At 42.9% G+C, this 15,648-nt stretch overlaps 2 protein-coding genes across 6 annotated transcripts; both read left to right on the forward strand.

Annotated features, from left to right (window-relative positions):
• The first annotated feature begins 1,306 nt into the window (after window positions 1–1,306).
• LOC142900866 (ankyrin repeat and MYND domain-containing protein 1-like) lies at window positions 1,307–7,591 on the forward strand. Of its 4 annotated transcripts, none has more exons than XM_076045463.1 (19): window positions 1,307–1,498; window positions 1,651–1,797; window positions 1,915–2,106; window positions 2,252–2,284; window positions 2,364–2,819; window positions 2,958–3,119; window positions 3,243–3,355; window positions 3,535–3,883; window positions 3,980–4,161; window positions 4,249–4,420; window positions 5,005–5,145; window positions 5,213–5,320; window positions 5,435–5,542; window positions 5,636–5,758; window positions 6,025–6,126; window positions 6,448–6,598; window positions 6,724–6,799; window positions 6,915–7,069; window positions 7,279–7,591. In XM_076045463.1, exons 1-19 carry the CDS (start codon window positions 1,343–1,345, stop codon window positions 7,437–7,439), a joined length of 3,087 nt encoding a protein of 1,028 aa, XP_075901578.1. In that variant the 5' UTR covers window positions 1,307–1,342; the 3' UTR covers window positions 7,440–7,591. The 4 variants fall into 4 exon arrangements, 3 of the variants coding, with proteins under 3 accessions (XP_075901578.1, XP_075901577.1, XP_075901579.1); XM_076045462.1 differs by having other exon boundaries at window positions 3,977–4,161; window positions 7,279–7,589; XR_012928940.1 differs by lacking the exon at window positions 7,279–7,591 and having other exon boundaries at window positions 3,977–4,161; window positions 6,448–6,515; window positions 6,915–6,938.
• Window positions 7,592–8,399: 808 nt separating this feature from the next.
• Window positions 8,400–13,056, forward strand: LOC142900867 (E3 ubiquitin-protein ligase RNF14-like). Of its 2 annotated transcripts, XR_012928941.1 has the most exons (8): window positions 8,400–8,853; window positions 9,344–9,474; window positions 9,577–10,332; window positions 10,728–10,806; window positions 11,204–11,410; window positions 11,518–11,690; window positions 11,849–12,358; window positions 12,389–13,056. XR_012928941.1 is itself a non-coding variant. In XM_076045465.1 (7 exons), the coding sequence occupies exons 1-7, from the start codon at window positions 8,703–8,705 to the stop codon at window positions 11,978–11,980; spliced, it is 1,629 nt and encodes a 542-aa protein (XP_075901580.1). In that variant the 5' UTR covers window positions 8,400–8,702; the 3' UTR covers window positions 11,981–13,056. The 2 variants fall into 2 exon arrangements, 1 of the variants encoding a protein (XP_075901580.1); XM_076045465.1 differs by having other exon boundaries at window positions 11,849–13,056.
• The last annotated feature ends 2,592 nt before the right edge of the window (window positions 13,057–15,648 follow it).

Below are 15,648 nucleotides of genomic sequence, written 5' to 3' on the forward strand. Positions count from 1 at the left end.
AATAGGATTCTACGATGATGGAGAAATTTAGTAATGAAGTAGTTCAGTGAACAAGAAAGTTTAAAAGTATTTGATCTAATATCTGTGTCTCTGTAACCTTTTTCCACTCCAAATCCTAATCAGCCCTGCATGCAGGATCCATAAATCCTTACATGAAATGAGATGATAGTTGCACCAGTTTTAACAGTATGTTTCCAATGTAGCCCCACACAACATAGATAGTAACATACATACGTAAGACAGAAGACAATAAGTTGTATCACAGTCTACCGACCTGTCACTCACCATATTTTAGTACCTTTCCACTGCTCTGCCGCCTGTGTTCACACCTGCTCTCACGCAGTTAATCAGCACACCTGTAGCTCGTCCCCTGCAATCAGCCGCAGCTCCTCACTCACTCCTCTGCCACTGTAAAGACGCAGGAGTACGTTGGTTACAGTCTGCTTCCCATTAAAAATAAAGTGCAAATTACATCTAACATTTGTTTTTCAATAGATAACTGCTAAGGTATTGAGAGGATGCAGTTGTATTAAACAAAAAATAATGTTGTTTTCTCATTGCAAATCAGTAGTCTTGGGAATTTGTTCAACAGGCTGTTACTATCTGAAACATTTTTTTCTTAGACATGTCCATTAACATAAAGTCCAAGGAAATCCCCTGCGTTGTATGGAATTCATTGGGACGTCAGAGTTTTCATGAAAAAAAATGAAAAGGACAGAATACTGATAGAATCCTTCACCACAACCATTGCATATAGTAAAAACAGACAAAACAAAAAAACAAATGGTAAATACTCAGAATGTGTTATCACAAACAAAAATAAACAAGTCCAACTGTGACTATACATCATTTAAATCAACCATATTAATGTTAATTACTTTTCAACATTTAAAAATATATTCATAATATATGCATGATATTCATCCCCCAAGAAGCTGTCATAACACACACATAGAGCACACGCATGCATACTCTAAAAGACCACATGACAGCAATATAGCTTTTTACTTTTTATTATACTCACAATAACACAATGAGTGCAAAGACCTGCCGTCACATTTAGATCTTAATTCAGAATTCTAAGATCAAAGCCAGAACTCTGAGTAATACATCACATCTGGACCTTTATAAAAACACGATTTTATATCAAGTCCATGATCCTGTACACAGACTTTTGCTGGCATTTGTTTTTGTTAATTTTCAATTTTTAATCTTAAAATGCTCTCTGTAGTGCTGCTTAGACCTACATTCTACATTCTAACATGGCTTTTGTCAAAGTGATATTTAAAAAGCACATGCACAACATGCAAAAGTGCTGCGCAGCCCCCGAGCAACTTAAGTGATGAGCCACCGGCAGGAACAAGAGGCAGCAGCCACATCAAACGGTCAAAGCAAAGAAGTTGAAGTTCAGGAGTGGGATGATGGGTCCAGATATGAGGGAGAGCTGCTCGATGGATTAAAGCACGGCACAGGCAAATACACGTGGACAAGTGGGGAGGTAATTTACATGATGCAGTCAGGTGAAAGATGTTTTTCATAAACAAAACATTACCTGGCTGCCTGAAATAATATGTTTATGGGCCTTATTATTGTAATTTGCCAGTTTCTTTCCAATTTAATATTTCCTTTTTTCTGAATGTGACTTTGTAGCACTATGAGGGCTCTTTCTACAAGGACTACAGGCATGGAGATGGCATATACAGCTGGCCCAGCGGCCACAAGTTCACAGGTAAGTTCTACCTCAACAGAAGGGCAGGATACGGTCATCTGCTGTTCCCTGACGGAAGCACCTTCCAGGTAAGCTATATGAAGTGCAGTTCTTTCCCACAAAGACTGCGTGTGATCCGTCTTGTAACAGCTTTACTGTTCAGCTGTAACGGGGGTAAGTGCAATCATTCTCTCTTCTGATCCCAGGGTTTGTACAACTGTGACCTGAGGTTTGGGCCTGGTGTGATGAATTACCCGGATGGGCGCTCGGATGTCGGTTTTTGGGTGGGAGAGTGCCTGCTGAAGCTCTGTGCACCTGTAGAGGATGGCTTCAGTCTGAAGAGGTTCCCCGAATATGCTGCTTGTATCGACCCAACTACCTCAAATTTAATGACACAGGTACAAAACAACTGTCAGCACATGTGCAGGTGAATCCTCTGGTTATTCCATCAGCTATCATGTCTGATTTAGGAAACATGATAACTGATGCTGCCTGCTTTTTGTTTTTTTTCTCCATTGACCTCTGTTCATTTCCCCTCACCAGCCTTCCATTAGTGGTCCAGAGACAGACTCTACGGTAAAGAGCGTCTATCTGATGCTTTTTGGAATTCAAATCAAAACACATCAATCACAATCAATCTTACATCCTCCTCCAGGTGGAAACAAACCTGGACCTTTTGTCAGATGAGACCTTTATCCTCCCGTGTGGCATTGAGAGTTACTCCACAGATGGGGACCACTTGCCGCTTCCCCCTGGTCGAAGACGAGAGTTGGACCAGCACTTCTTCGGTGAGCTGTGGGAGCCAGACACTCGCCTGCACCAAGGATATGAGCGAGATCCACTGTCCAGCCTGCCCTTGGAGGCCCGTCTGCAGGCTCATATTCACAAACACAGGTTGCAGGCTGAAGCTTTAGACTGGGATGTTGGAGCTGTCCTGTCTCTGAACAGGGGAAGTTTTGGTCCTAAGGGCCCTTTGGAGGTCACTTCAGAACTGCTGATCCACAATGCCTCCATAGGAGATCTGCAGGCTGTGTCACAGATCCTGCGCACTGGTGTGGTCCACCCTGATGTGGCAGACTCCAATGGACACACTTCACTGATAGCTGCCACAGTAAAACATTAATACCTTTGAATTTATTTTCACATATTTTCTTCTTCTATTTTGTTTTTGCTTAAAGGGCGAAAACTACATTGACTTTAATTTGAATGGACTTTTTTTTTCTTTTTTCTATTTTCTTCAACCTGATAGGTTAAGTGCTACAATGATATGATCCATCTCTTGTTGGACATGGGCGTTGACATTGACAAGTTGAACGATGAAGGCATGTCTGCACTGGCTGTGTGTCATGTCCTCTACTACCCTTTTCAGTCCCTCAATTCCACCTTTACTGAACCACCCGCAATAAATCAGGCAAGATGCACTTACCTGTGTTTCCATCAAACCTGTATTGTTTGTGGTTCAAATGTACATGTTTTGCACAGGCAAACAGCAACATGCAAACTTAAGCAACATGCTTTGGAATTTTGTCATCAGATTTTGGAATCTTTGTCTACAAGCAAACTGGACACAGACGAATTGGCCAGTGACAACAGACCTGGGACATCGAACGGGATCCTGAACAGCAAGACAAGCCAAATGCCTGACCAGTATGGACCCAGCTCCAACAAGCCATACACTAAATTTTTATGTACTGATATGGGTGTTTTTGCATCTGTTAAGGATTGAGACTTGTGCATTTTGACAAGCTATGCTACACACAGTTGCTATTCTCACTCCGTGCAGCAATGTTAGCCTATATTCAAAGGGCCATGTCTTGTTCTTCTAGGTCAGTAGAAACAGAGTGCAACAAGCAAGAACAAAAGGAAAAAACAACTGACCTTTCAAATATTGAAAACCTACAAAAGGAGGTGAGTCAACAACAGGGAGGAGCAGCAGAGAGCAGAAGTAAGAAGACAGCAGAGAAAGAGGACAATATTGAGCTTGGTGGGATGAGAGAAACCGAGTCAGGAAATGAGAGAATGGAGCCGAGGGAGAAAGATGAAGAGGATAGCAACGAGGCACAGGAGACAGGAAGTGCTTGTGTGGAACGCTCCATTCAGGTACTGGATGGTGACATGGCCCTGGGCAGCGTGCAGTGGAGGGATCGTCGAGCTGAGACTGCAGGAAGAATCCAGGTAGAGAACACAGGGACTCTGCTCTCTGATTGGTTCACTGGGTGGGTGTTTCATGTATCAAATCTATGTTGCCGTCGTCCCAAATCCCTGCAGCAGAGCAAAGACGAAGAGCTGAACTCGGGGCCAACCTTCGACTCGGCACGTTCGCTCAAGAGCTTCAGCATCCACGTGACTGAGGAAGTGATGCAGTGCTCAGCCGAGGTGTTGAGTCGCGCCGGCTTTCGTCAGTCCTCTGACACCAACGAAACTGTCCGCAAGATGGCTGCCATGAAAACCGAGTCAGTCCATGTTTTCTGTTTTACTGGCTTCAGTGTCATCGGTTATTTTTGTTGCGAAATGAATGCGTTGTGTTTCCGCCTGACTAGACACCGTCTCCGCCTGGACACGCTGAAGCTGCTGCTGGAGCGAGGAGCTGACCCCAACATATCCCGGGTGCCCATGCCTGTGATCTTCCTGGCCATCATAGCGGCCGACGTCGAGGCTGTTAGGAGGTTACTGCTGTGTGGAGCTCGCACTGACATTCCTCTTCCACCTGAGGCAGGACAGTGTTCAAGTTTTTTCATTTTCATGCTTCCACACACCTTCTCCTATGCTCGGAGTCACAAGGGTTTGGTGGAGCCAGCTGTCACAGGATGAAGGCAGGGGTACACTTTGGACAAGTCGACAGTTCATCGCTGGGCCACGTACAAAGACAAACTATTCATACTCGCTCACTGCTATACTGAGGAGTGTAGGAGGCCAGAGTACCTGAAGAGAACTCACACAGACACAGGGATAACATGCAAACTCCACACAAAAAAGGCCCAAGGCAGGGGATTGAACCCGTGACCTTGTGGGTTCATCCCGGGTACTCTGGCTTCTTCCTGCAAATCATTCATGTGAGGCAAATTAGGAACTCTAAGACTAGACATAGGAGTAAGTGCAAGTACAAATTATTTTTGTCTTACTTTGTGGCTCTGCGATAAACTGCCAACTTGTCTAGGATGAGACCCACCACTCCCTTTGCCCAAAGACAGCTGGGTTGGGACCCAGCTCCCATTGTGACCCTGAGTGCAGAAATATTGATAATAGAAAAAGGATGGATGATGGAAGGTATTCTCAACATCTCTTCCTTTTTGTAGAGGAAAGGACTTTATCCCCTGCATGTAGCTGCAGCACTGCCTGGCCCAGCAGGTCCTAGAATCATAGAGTTGTTGCTCCAGAGTGCAGCCGACCCAGACGCAAGGGCATTTGACCATGACGAGGTGTATGAACCTGATAAGGTAACATTGTTCTTGTTATCCTTGTTGTTTAATGAGGCCATTAGCGACAGAAAAGTTTTGTCTATAGATTTTTATGAAGGCCGATGAGCCGCACAACACGTGTGATACCTTAAATCCTGGAGAAGGAGGCCGAACAGCTCTGCATGTGGCTTGCATGAGGGAAAGTGACTACGAGGTTCGTACACATCTTGCACACTGGCACCTTTGTGAAACACAGTCTCCGAGGAAACTACTCAAAGTCCAAGTGTTCCGACAACATGTCACTTTTCAATTCCTGTATCTTTTTCAGAATGCCAATAAAGTAATTGCCCTCCTACTTTCATACGGTGCAAGAACAGATCTGCTCTGGAGTGGACACTCGCCTCTGTCCCTCGCTATAGCAACTGGAAACGATGTGGTAAACCTCCTATTTTTACCTGGTGAACCTTCAAGTAACCACTTCCAAATGAACAGAACACCTCATTTGTCCCTGCTTTCATTTCTGTGGCAGGCAGTGGACGATCTGCTAATTGGAGGAGCAAATCCTAACATCCCCCTGGGCCAAAGAGTGGGCAGTGCCCTCTGTGCTGTCGTTAACATCCACTACCATTTGTGCAGAGACAGAGCTAAACTGGTACAAGCATACATGCATGCAGTTATTACATTTAATGAATACACGTTTGAATGATGAAACTGTACAAACACTTACTCAATTTCACAGCTCCATCCTGGGATGATATTACAAAATACAGAAAATACAGTTGTTTTCAAAAACATTATTTTACAAATCATAGAAATTTCAATCATATTCATATTTCAACACAAAGCAATCGATACCACTGATGTATTTGTAATTAAAAATCTACAATTTGTTTGCATGTATTTCCGTGTCTGATGTAGTTGGACATGTTAGCAAAGGCTGGTGCTGACATCATGATGCCAATTATGGTTGATGGTGCTGTAGGAACTGCAGTAGACTCAGCATATTACTGCTTCAATCAGGTAACAGACCACCGATAGAAACACTGTACATATTTCTAATGTCCACATATAAATCATAAATTATCTTACTATAGCCTGTCATTTTCATACTTTTTTAATTTTTTCAAATTACACTTCTTTTGCTAAAGCTGTAAAAATTGCATTACAACAAAACTTTCTAAGACACATACCTTTACAATAATTGAGGATGTACAGTTAATTGTGCATCCTCCTTTGGTCTACATTAAATTGTAATTTGTATACTACACATGTACCTATATAACAAACTGCTGATTGTAATCCGGCCTAACAGACTTTTTCCTCTAATTCTGAACCATCTAGGACATGCGTATTGCCAACATCCCCTTTCATGCTCTGAGCATGCAGGAGAAGGAAACATTCAAAGAAAGGTGCGAGTTGATGAGCACCATGGGAGATCTGCTGAGACAGACTGCCAGGCAAAGGGAGCAAGAGAACTTAGAGAGAGAACAATGTATATCTATTTTTCTTTTTTTTTTTTTTTTACTTTTTCAATGTTTATATCCTAGTGATTATGTTTCTGTTTTTTGAGTACGCTAATGTAGTTGTTTTTTTTTTGGTGCTGCATTTATCTGACAGGTAGTGAAACAGAGACAGAAGGTTTTTTCTCTTCAATTATCCACAGCTACCAACCCCACCTGCCAGAACAATATAGGTATTTGTACCTAGAAAACGCATTGCACCTGTGTGTTTTGCTTTGTTCTTAATTCAGCATCAATCCAAGTTCTTTGTCTGCTTTAGAAGTTTTTACTCTGTGAATCTCCTTTCAGGAATCCAGTGAGTAAGTTCTGCTATCACTGCGGCCGCACTGCAGGTGTGAAGCTCACCGACTGTAGTCGTTGTCACAAGGTGTTTTACTGCTCCAGGACCTGCAAACTAAAAGGATGGGATGAACGACACAAGAAAGAGTGTAGTCGGGTTTCAGGTGCGAATCCGGCCAACTCCATTCCCCAAACCTCCAAGACCTCACAGGAGGAGAGATCAAAATAAGTGCTTTATAGCAGTGTATCTGTCTGCACTATACCGACTGGATAAAGTTATGTTTCGGAGAGAAGGCTGCTACTTTGGAAGCATTAAATTGTTTTGTTATTTTGATAACCAGCACATGTACATGATTTGTCTTTCTGAATGTAGCATCTGCGGATGTTGTCCGGAAGAGGATTGTATTTAAATACCAAAGAGCTCTCAAGCCGTTGATCATCGCACTGAGTTCCAGAGCAGATTATGATTCCTTGAGCATTACAGAGGAGTTCCTAAGACAAGTCAACCTCAAGGAAAACTACAGCTTCAACTAACTGTTACATGCATTTTTTTTTGCACACTTAGAGAAATGTTATTACATAATCCAAATTTGTTATGCTTCTGTGACTTCTTCTTTTTTCTTTTTTTTTTTAACCCTCACTTAACCATGCGTGACACTGTCTGATTATATAATTTTTTTAACTGACTTTTAATGATGTTTGTGCACAAGCACGATAACCACATATGTGAGTTTGGTAACAGAAATCTCTTTGGTCACCCAGGTTTTTATGTTCTTGAGACACGCTGCAAGTTTAACTAACTGGGTTGGTGGAGTCAGATTTCATTGTGTTCAATATATTGTGTGTCATTCCGTCGCCTGTGTTTATAATCAGCTTGAAGAGAAGCAAATGTCATTCTCACACATAGCCAGAGTCTGGCGGGCTGTGTTTCTGAATCCCTCCATGTCTCACGCATCCCAACCAAGTATGGTTTGTGTCTTGTAGGTAGTCCATTCATATACGTATATAAACATATAAATACTTCTATGCAGAGATGGGAATGTCAATTTGAATAACAGCATATGTGATAACCAAAGCTGACCTTGTGCGCACAAGTTTGAAATCCAGCACAGACTTCCGATAAAGTGTATAGTTAGAGAAAACATTTGAAATTACAGCTGCACAGAGACAGGTGCAATTGAAAATGTATTTGACCGACAGTGGTTACGTTTGCATGTTTAACATCATCATCTTTGACATGAAATCCTGTAGGTTATGTCTTTTTAGGTGAGCATATTTCATCATTTAAAGATTAGTGGGGCTGCTTTTATCATACGCCCTCATTTGCATAGGGACGTCACATTAACAGACAATGCAGCAGAAAGTTGTTTGAAAGATCAAGCTACTGTTAACACTGCATTGTTCATCACTGACTGAACTGCACGGACAGATACCCACATATGTGTTAACATGGTGGTGCGGGGAATTGTTTTGTTTTGTTTGTTTAATTAGACAAACATATTATGATGCAAAAGCCTTTCTTCTTGCATCGCACTGAAGCCTTCTGGATACACGCAGCGACGCTGCAAACGAACAAACTTGCTTTACAACTTTGTCCCGTGCCTTGCGTCATACTCCGATGAGTCAACGGAACAGCGGGCCGGAGAATCACCGGCGAGGTGGAGACCAGGAACAGGAAGACGAGCGGCGAAGCATTCTTGACTCAGGCGGACTGTCAACTGTCAACTGTCAACACGGACCGAAAAAAATAGAACTTTTCCCGTATTTTAAAGCAGTTTCATTGGCAACGTCGTAGCAATGAGCGTAGACCCGGAAGAGCGGGAGAACGAGCTGCTCGCGCTCCAGAGTATTTTCACTTCGGAGTTCATTCGCGGTGAATCGAAGGCTGACGGGGAAATCCGGGTGTCCGCGGAGCTGCCCGAGGGCTTCGCTGTGTCAATCAAGGAAGGTATGAAGATATTCTTTTTCCATCTTGTCTATCTTCAATTTAAAATAATAATAATAATAATAATAATAATAATAATGATGATGATAATAATAATAATAATAATAATAATAATAATAATAATAATAATAATAATAATAATAATAATAATAAAATATATAGGGACGTCACATTAACAGTATTTTTTTTTTTTTTTTTTTAATGGTATGCGACATTTGAACAGAACAGGGTTTCCATTAGATAGATAGAGAGACTTTATTGATCCCTTTGGGATCACTCCCTTAGGGAAATTAACAGTATCCCTGCACAACACACAACAGCAATGGCCCAGCCCTCCTATCACAATGTTACTATTCATAGTGACAGAGAACAGATTTTAATCGAGAAATTGAAAAAACAAAATAAAATGCACAAATGTTTGTTAATTGTAGCTACTGGCAGCTTAATGTAAGGCATTTCCCATTTTGTTTATCTGTGTCCAAATGTTTTGAAGGCGAACGTCTAAGGCAATATGAGATTACGTTCCTGCCTCCTCTGAGTCTGACCTTTGAACTCCCTGAGGACTACCCATCCTCCTCCCCTCCCTCCTTCACCCTCTCCTGCAGCTGGCTGACGGAGAAGCAGGTAATGACGGCTTGAAGCAATGCACCTCGATTATTGTTCAGCTAGCCAATAAGCATGTTGGACTGATAGCAGAGAGCCAATAAAAGTTGTCTTCTTCCACAGCTAACCTCATTGGGGGATCAGCTGACTGATATCTACCAGGCCAGCGGTGGCGCTGTTGTGCTTTTCGACTGGGTGCAATTCCTCAGAGAAGATGCCCTGAGATTTTTGAAGATTGACGCCAAGCTGGAGCTTCATTCTGAGGAACAGGAAACTGGGGATTCATCAGTTGATCCTGAAATCGAAAGCAGTGATCCCATGCCAAAGACCTGTAATGACTCTGACTCAACTATAGTTGGAAGGAAGGCTGAGCAGATCCCCCAGACCTCAGAGTTGATAGAGAAGAATGAGAATGGCCCATCCTCAGTTGCAGTGGAATCCGAGTCCAATCTTCTGGACCTACAAGAATTTTTAGATGGAGAGACTGGGTCCACGTCGTCGCCTCTTCCGTCCAACTCCTCTGGCCTAACAGACAACAGTGGACAGGAAGCCTCATCCCTCTCTGTCATGTTGGAAGATGTCCATCAAAAGCAGAGCCAAGACTTTGATCTCCAGCTGACTCCATCACAGACACTCATGTCCCAGATCCTGATCAATGATGCAGCCCAGCTGCAGAAGCGCTTTGCCACCACTTTGTTTGACTGTGAAGTGTGTTTTATGAGCTACCTTGGTTCAGACTGTCTGCAGCTGCTTGAATGCGGCCATATTTTCTGCCAAACCTGTATCTCAGAGCATTTTTCAGTCCAGATCAAAGAGGGGACTGTTGAAACTGTGCTGTGTCCTCATGCAGACTGCACCACCAGGCCGACACATGCACAGGTACTTACTCAAACACTTAACATGCTGGATACCAAGAAAAAACAGTTAAGTTAAAAGTGCTGCAAGTCAAAAGATATTTACAGTTTTCCTTTTCCATTTCTAAGAAGTATATAAAGTCGTCAAACAGTAAACCGTAGTTCATTCCCTGGGTGAGCTGCGAACATGCTGCAGGCCATGTTTTTGTATCTGATTCTTATGGTCCTCATATTCAAGGAACCTTTTTAGGGATATAAGTACTTAAGTGGTTTTGTGACAAATACCATTTGCATCTGACTTTGTTTGTCAATGGCTACTCGCTAAATAATGTGTTTGCCTTTCTTTAATACAAGGGTTCGCGTCATTGGCGTTAGATGTACGTTGGTCATGACATCATGTTTATCTTTTTGATGTGACAGGTGAAGGACCTGGTACAAGAGGAGCTGTTCCACCGTTATGATCGTCTGCTGCTACAGAAAACTCTGGACGGCATGTCTGGCAAGTTCATCCATCCATCCACCTACTATACCCATACATTTTCTGTTCACGGGGTTCTGGAGCCTATCCCAGCTGTACAACCTAGACAAGTCTCCAGTTTATCACGGAGCCACATAGAAAGAAAAACAACCATTTGCAATCGCGCTCCCCCTGACAGACAATTCCATAATTTGCCTCACATAGGAACGGAGATCAAACCCAAAACATTCTTGCTGTGAGCTGACAATGCTAACCACTTCACCCCCCTGATGATTGCTTTTGCTAATAAAAGATGGACAGGAGCAGAATGACAGTTTGCACATATATTTCAGTCAGTTTCATAACTGGCTAATCCAGAGAAAGGTGATAAGTTGTGTTCATGTTTTTCTTTGTTCCTCTTATTTTCTTTCCCTCTCAGATGTCGTGTACTGTCCACGACTTACCTGTGGTGTTGCCGTCATTCGCGAGGAATCTGGCAAGGTTGCAATGTGTTCCGTGTGTGGCTTCGCCTTCTGTGTCGCCTGCAGGAAGACGTACCATGGAACTGGGAGCTGTGATGGCGATATCCCAGAGGAGACAGAAAACACCCCTGAATACGGCAGCGAAGCGCTCCCTCTGTCGAGAGGTACACTAGCTTATGTGTTCAATTACACCAATACACCAATAATCAACCCCTTAAGAACACAAGCCACCTGTTGTGTACTATTTTATGTGTTCTGTGTTGCTTCACAGGGGGGCTGATGGCTCTGTGGCAGGATTACACTGAGGGCAGTAAAAAGAGGAAGAAGCTCCTGGAGGACAGATATGGACGTCGAGCATTTCGAGTCACCTTGTCAAGCTATCTAAGCAAGGGCTGGATCCAACTTTACACCAAGCACTGTCCACATTGCTTCTGCCGCATTGAGGTATTCATTGATAGTATTGATTCACAGATGTTAACAATATTTTGGAGAACGCAGATCACTAAGCCCTAGGAGACACATATGCATAGACACAGTTAACGACAGACGAGGTGTTGCTCTTCCTATTGATCGTCCAGCAATGCTTGTGTTTTGTTTTGCAGAAGGACGGAGGGTGTAACCATATGTACTGCACTCAGTGCAATCGAAACTTCGTCTGGGACTGCGTTGCCATGGGGTTTCTTGACAATTCACCTCTAGACAATTCAGATCCTACCTCTTCTGGAAATAGTTAACGCCGTAGCAAAGATCCAGGGGAGGATTAGAGTATTTATTGTTAGAAGGATGCTGAGGTTGAAACTGTCAGACACTCGGCCTACAGGAAGACAGAAGAGGATGCAGAGGATAGGTTAAGATAGAAGGAAGCATCCTAAAGGAGAAACATATTGAGTTTCAAAAGTCTCTCTGCTGATTGTATTGTCAGCCATTGGAGAAGAAACACTAAGCAAAGTCAACAAATATAATGCTCTGGTTATATTTGGAAATTTGTAATGTCTACTAATGTGTATTGTGTGTATACTTGTGTGTGCACATATATATAATAATAACATTCTCCATATACATTGTATATGTATATATACATTGTGTGTGTGTGTGTGTGTGTGTGTGTGTGTGTGTGTGTGTGTGTGTGTGTGTTTTATTAGACTGTAGATTCACTCAGGTCACGGTATATCATAGTAATTGCATTGTAATTACATATGAATCTCTTTTACCAGTATGGAGCGCTGCAGTCATTTGCTATACTACCTAAAGGCCTCTGGAGGGCGATAAATGACAGCCTTAAATAAACACTTGAAAAAGTTCTCACTAGAGATTGATTTTGCACAAAAAAAAAAAGTCTTGTATCTCAGTTTGATTAGAGGGCAATCCGTTAAGGGAAACCCGTTTTTCTTTACTTCTGTGCAATAAGAATGTGTGTTTGTTTGTTTATGAAGTCATCACTGTGACTTTGGTGATTGTGTCCTTCCAAAAACATTATTGCTGCGAATTATTGATTGAAATTATTGTAACCTTATAATTATGCAACTAGCATAACAACTGACATGCATTAAGCAAGTCAGCTGTTTTCATTTATGGAAATGATGGACTAGGCTTAAAGACAGACTCTTAATGTTGTAGTTTTTATGTTGTTTTTTTTTACATTTCCTTCCAACTTCCAATTCAATTCAATTCAGTTCAGTTGTAGTCACATTTAAAAAAAGCATTTCAGTATTTTCCAAACTGTCATCAACTTCCAACTGCAAAATCAACGTCCTGCGTGTACTTGATAAGTGCTGCACATGAACACACAATAAATGAAATTTAACTGCAATGTCAAGTTAATTGTTCTCCATCAATCGTGGCTCCACCTCACTCCAGAGTTTTTCTATTTTGAGCCAGCAGCAAGTCAGCAGTGACCTAAACAAATCTAAAATAAACATATTTGTACAAAAAAAAAGAAGCTCAGAAACATAACCAAGATAGAATTTTATACATTGAATGACAGAAACACGCCTTTCCCAGGAACACCCCCAGATTTTTATTCCTAGAGAAAAACACATTCAATGCACATTTTCCTTTGCAGCATTGGCTCACCACACGGACAGACTTCCTGTTTTTGCAGTATTTTCCCCCACTCCCTCTGCTGCTCTGTCATAACAGAGCAAAAGTGGAACAAAGACCACTGTGGCACGTCCCCAGGCTGCCTGAGACGTGGCTGTGAATCTACAGCTGTCTTTCATATCAAGCCAAAAATACTTGGACCCCATTGCTGTCTCGTGTGCCTGTATCACTTCCAGGAAAGTTCCACACTCCTCTCTGGGGTCAACACTTTCTCATAAACGTCCGACAACTGTTTGCCTTCCCTGATCCGCACTCCTTGAGCAGAACAAGCCCCGGTGGACTGGTACAATGGAACTGACCCTGTGTTTCTGGTCGTCATGTATCTTTACTAGTACAATACACAAACGTTACACATGCACATACGCGATAGAAACATGTCAACGCACGTTTGGATAAATACACTGTTAATGCCCTGTTGGTGTCAAATCTTTGAAGAAGCTGAAGCAATGACATGAACTGCAATCAGTGAAAAACAAACAAAGAACTAAGCTTAGCACAAAAAGTAAGGAAATTTGTTTCCACTTCTTTGTTGACAACGCTTCTTGATAGTAAATCTGGAATGCCTGTGGAATTCACTTGTAAAAGGTGCCACGTTTGAAAGAAACATGCCGTGTGGGATGAGCTGCGACAGCTAAATATGTGGGTTGCCCCCAAGAAAATGTGTCCAATCTTCACTGCTCACGTTGCTGTCGACTGTTGTTTTTGAGCATCTTGATACCCCCAGGGTGCTGACAATCAGGTGTCTGATTGGAACACGGTTGCTGAGGAACATTGCATTCAGCAGCGCCTGCGGCCGTTGGATTGTGGGGTCAAAGTGTGCAGAAGACAAGGAGGCTGATGTGCTGATTGCTGCACTGAGTTACAGCTTTTAGTGGGGGAAGCGTGATGTGTAATGTGGTATCTCCTGCACTGGGAAAACAGTGCAACATTAAACACAATTTGCAAGAAGAGGGAAATCAAGATGGGATTGCAACAAGATGTGAGTGCAAACTCCTGCTTATGTCCCTCTAGATGAGCAGGAAGGAATGAAAGATACCTACCCGCAGGATTTTGGATCAGATTAGATGCAATGGGTGGCCAGCAGTCACAACCTCGATCCCACTGAACGCCTGCTGGATCGGCTTGATCGTGCTGTTTAGTGCCAGAGTGACCAATAGAATCGTGTTGGCTGACTTGCGATGAACGCTGGTTGAAGAATGAGGATGCCATTCTACAGCAGTGTGGCGTGTGACCGGACTGCTGATCAGGCAGAGGTGCCAGTCACACATGTCTATTTGCTCCAGCTTTTATGGAGAATACAGTCGGTGCAGTGGTTTGCATTGTTGCCTCACAGCAAGATTCCAGGGCCTGGGCTCTTTCTGTGTGGAGTTTGCATGTTCTCCCTGTGACTGCGTGGGTTCTCTCCAGGTGCTCCGGCTTCCTCCCACAGTCCAAAAACATGCATGTGAAGTGAAATGGAAAACTCTACATTGTCCATGGGTGTGTGTGTGTGTGTGTGTGTGAGAGAGAGTGTGAATGGTTGTTTGTCTCACTTCTGTATCTCATACACTGGCTTCCTGTTTGTCAAAGAATTGATTTCGAAGTAATGCTGTTGGTTTATTTCTCTGAATGCTTCAGGGCCTAAATGCATTTCCGATCTGCTGCCACTTTAGGAACCGCCCAGACCTCTCAGGTCGGCTGGGGACATGTCTGCTCTGTGTCCCCAGAGTCATAACTAAACATGGAGAAGCAGTGTTCAGTTACTGTGCACCACATATCTGGAACAAATGGTAGGTCATCCCCAACTCTCTGTACTTTTTTTGATCAAAGCTGAAGACCTTTATGTTTGCTACTGCCTTTTACTGAATTATATTTAGGGCTTCACTATTTGTCTTGCACTTTGCTGTGGCCTTTACCTGTTGCAACTGTCTTCTCCTAACAACAATATTGCATGTTTATTGTTTTTTTTAATGTCTATTTTTAATGCTTTTTATTCCCTGTGGTGCTTTCATATCCATATCTTGATATCATTCATTCATTCGTTCATTTTCCATACCCGCTTAGTCCTGAGCTCAGGGTCACGGGGGTCTGCTGGAGCCTATCCCAGCTGTCTTAGGGCGAAGGCAGGGTGACACCCTGGACAAGTCGCCAGTTCATCGCAGGGCCACATAGAAACAAACAACCATTCACACGCACATGCACACCTATGGACAATTTTAGAATGTTCAATTGACCTCACATGCATGTTTTTGGAGTGTGGGAGGAAGCCGGAGAACCCGGAGAGAACCCACGCAGACACAGGGAGAGCATGCAAACTCCACAC

Source organism: Nelusetta ayraudi, unplaced genomic scaffold (assembly GCF_046127955.1).
Source record: "Nelusetta ayraudi isolate G7.1 ecotype Tasmania unplaced genomic scaffold, CSIRO-AGI_Nayr_v1 ptg000084l, whole genome shotgun sequence".
Lineage (NCBI taxonomy): Eukaryota > Metazoa > Chordata > Actinopteri > Tetraodontiformes > Monacanthidae > Nelusetta > Nelusetta ayraudi.

Excerpts from the sequence above, each read along its gene's own strand:
- LOC142900866 (XM_076045462.1), top strand. The coding sequence starts at position 1,343 with ATGAGCCACCGGCAGGAACAAGAGGCAGCAGCCACATCAAACGGTCAA. Across the intron at positions 1,798-1,914 it reads CTGACGGAAGCACCTTCCAG|GGTTTGTACAACTGTGACCT; the intron begins GTAAGCTATATG and ends TTCTGATCCCAG. Across the intron at positions 5,146-5,212 it reads AGGTGTATGAACCTGATAAG|ATTTTTATGAAGGCCGATGA; the intron begins GTAACATTGTTC and ends TTTTGTCTATAG.
- LOC142900867 (XM_076045465.1), top strand. The coding sequence starts at position 8,703 with ATGAGCGTAGACCCGGAAGAGCGGGAGAACGAGCTGCTCGCGCTCCAG. Across the intron at positions 8,854-9,343 it reads CGCTGTGTCAATCAAGGAAG|GCGAACGTCTAAGGCAATAT; the intron begins GTATGAAGATAT and ends AATGTTTTGAAG. Across the intron at positions 10,333-10,727 it reads CCAGGCCGACACATGCACAG|GTGAAGGACCTGGTACAAGA; the intron begins GTACTTACTCAA and ends TTGATGTGACAG.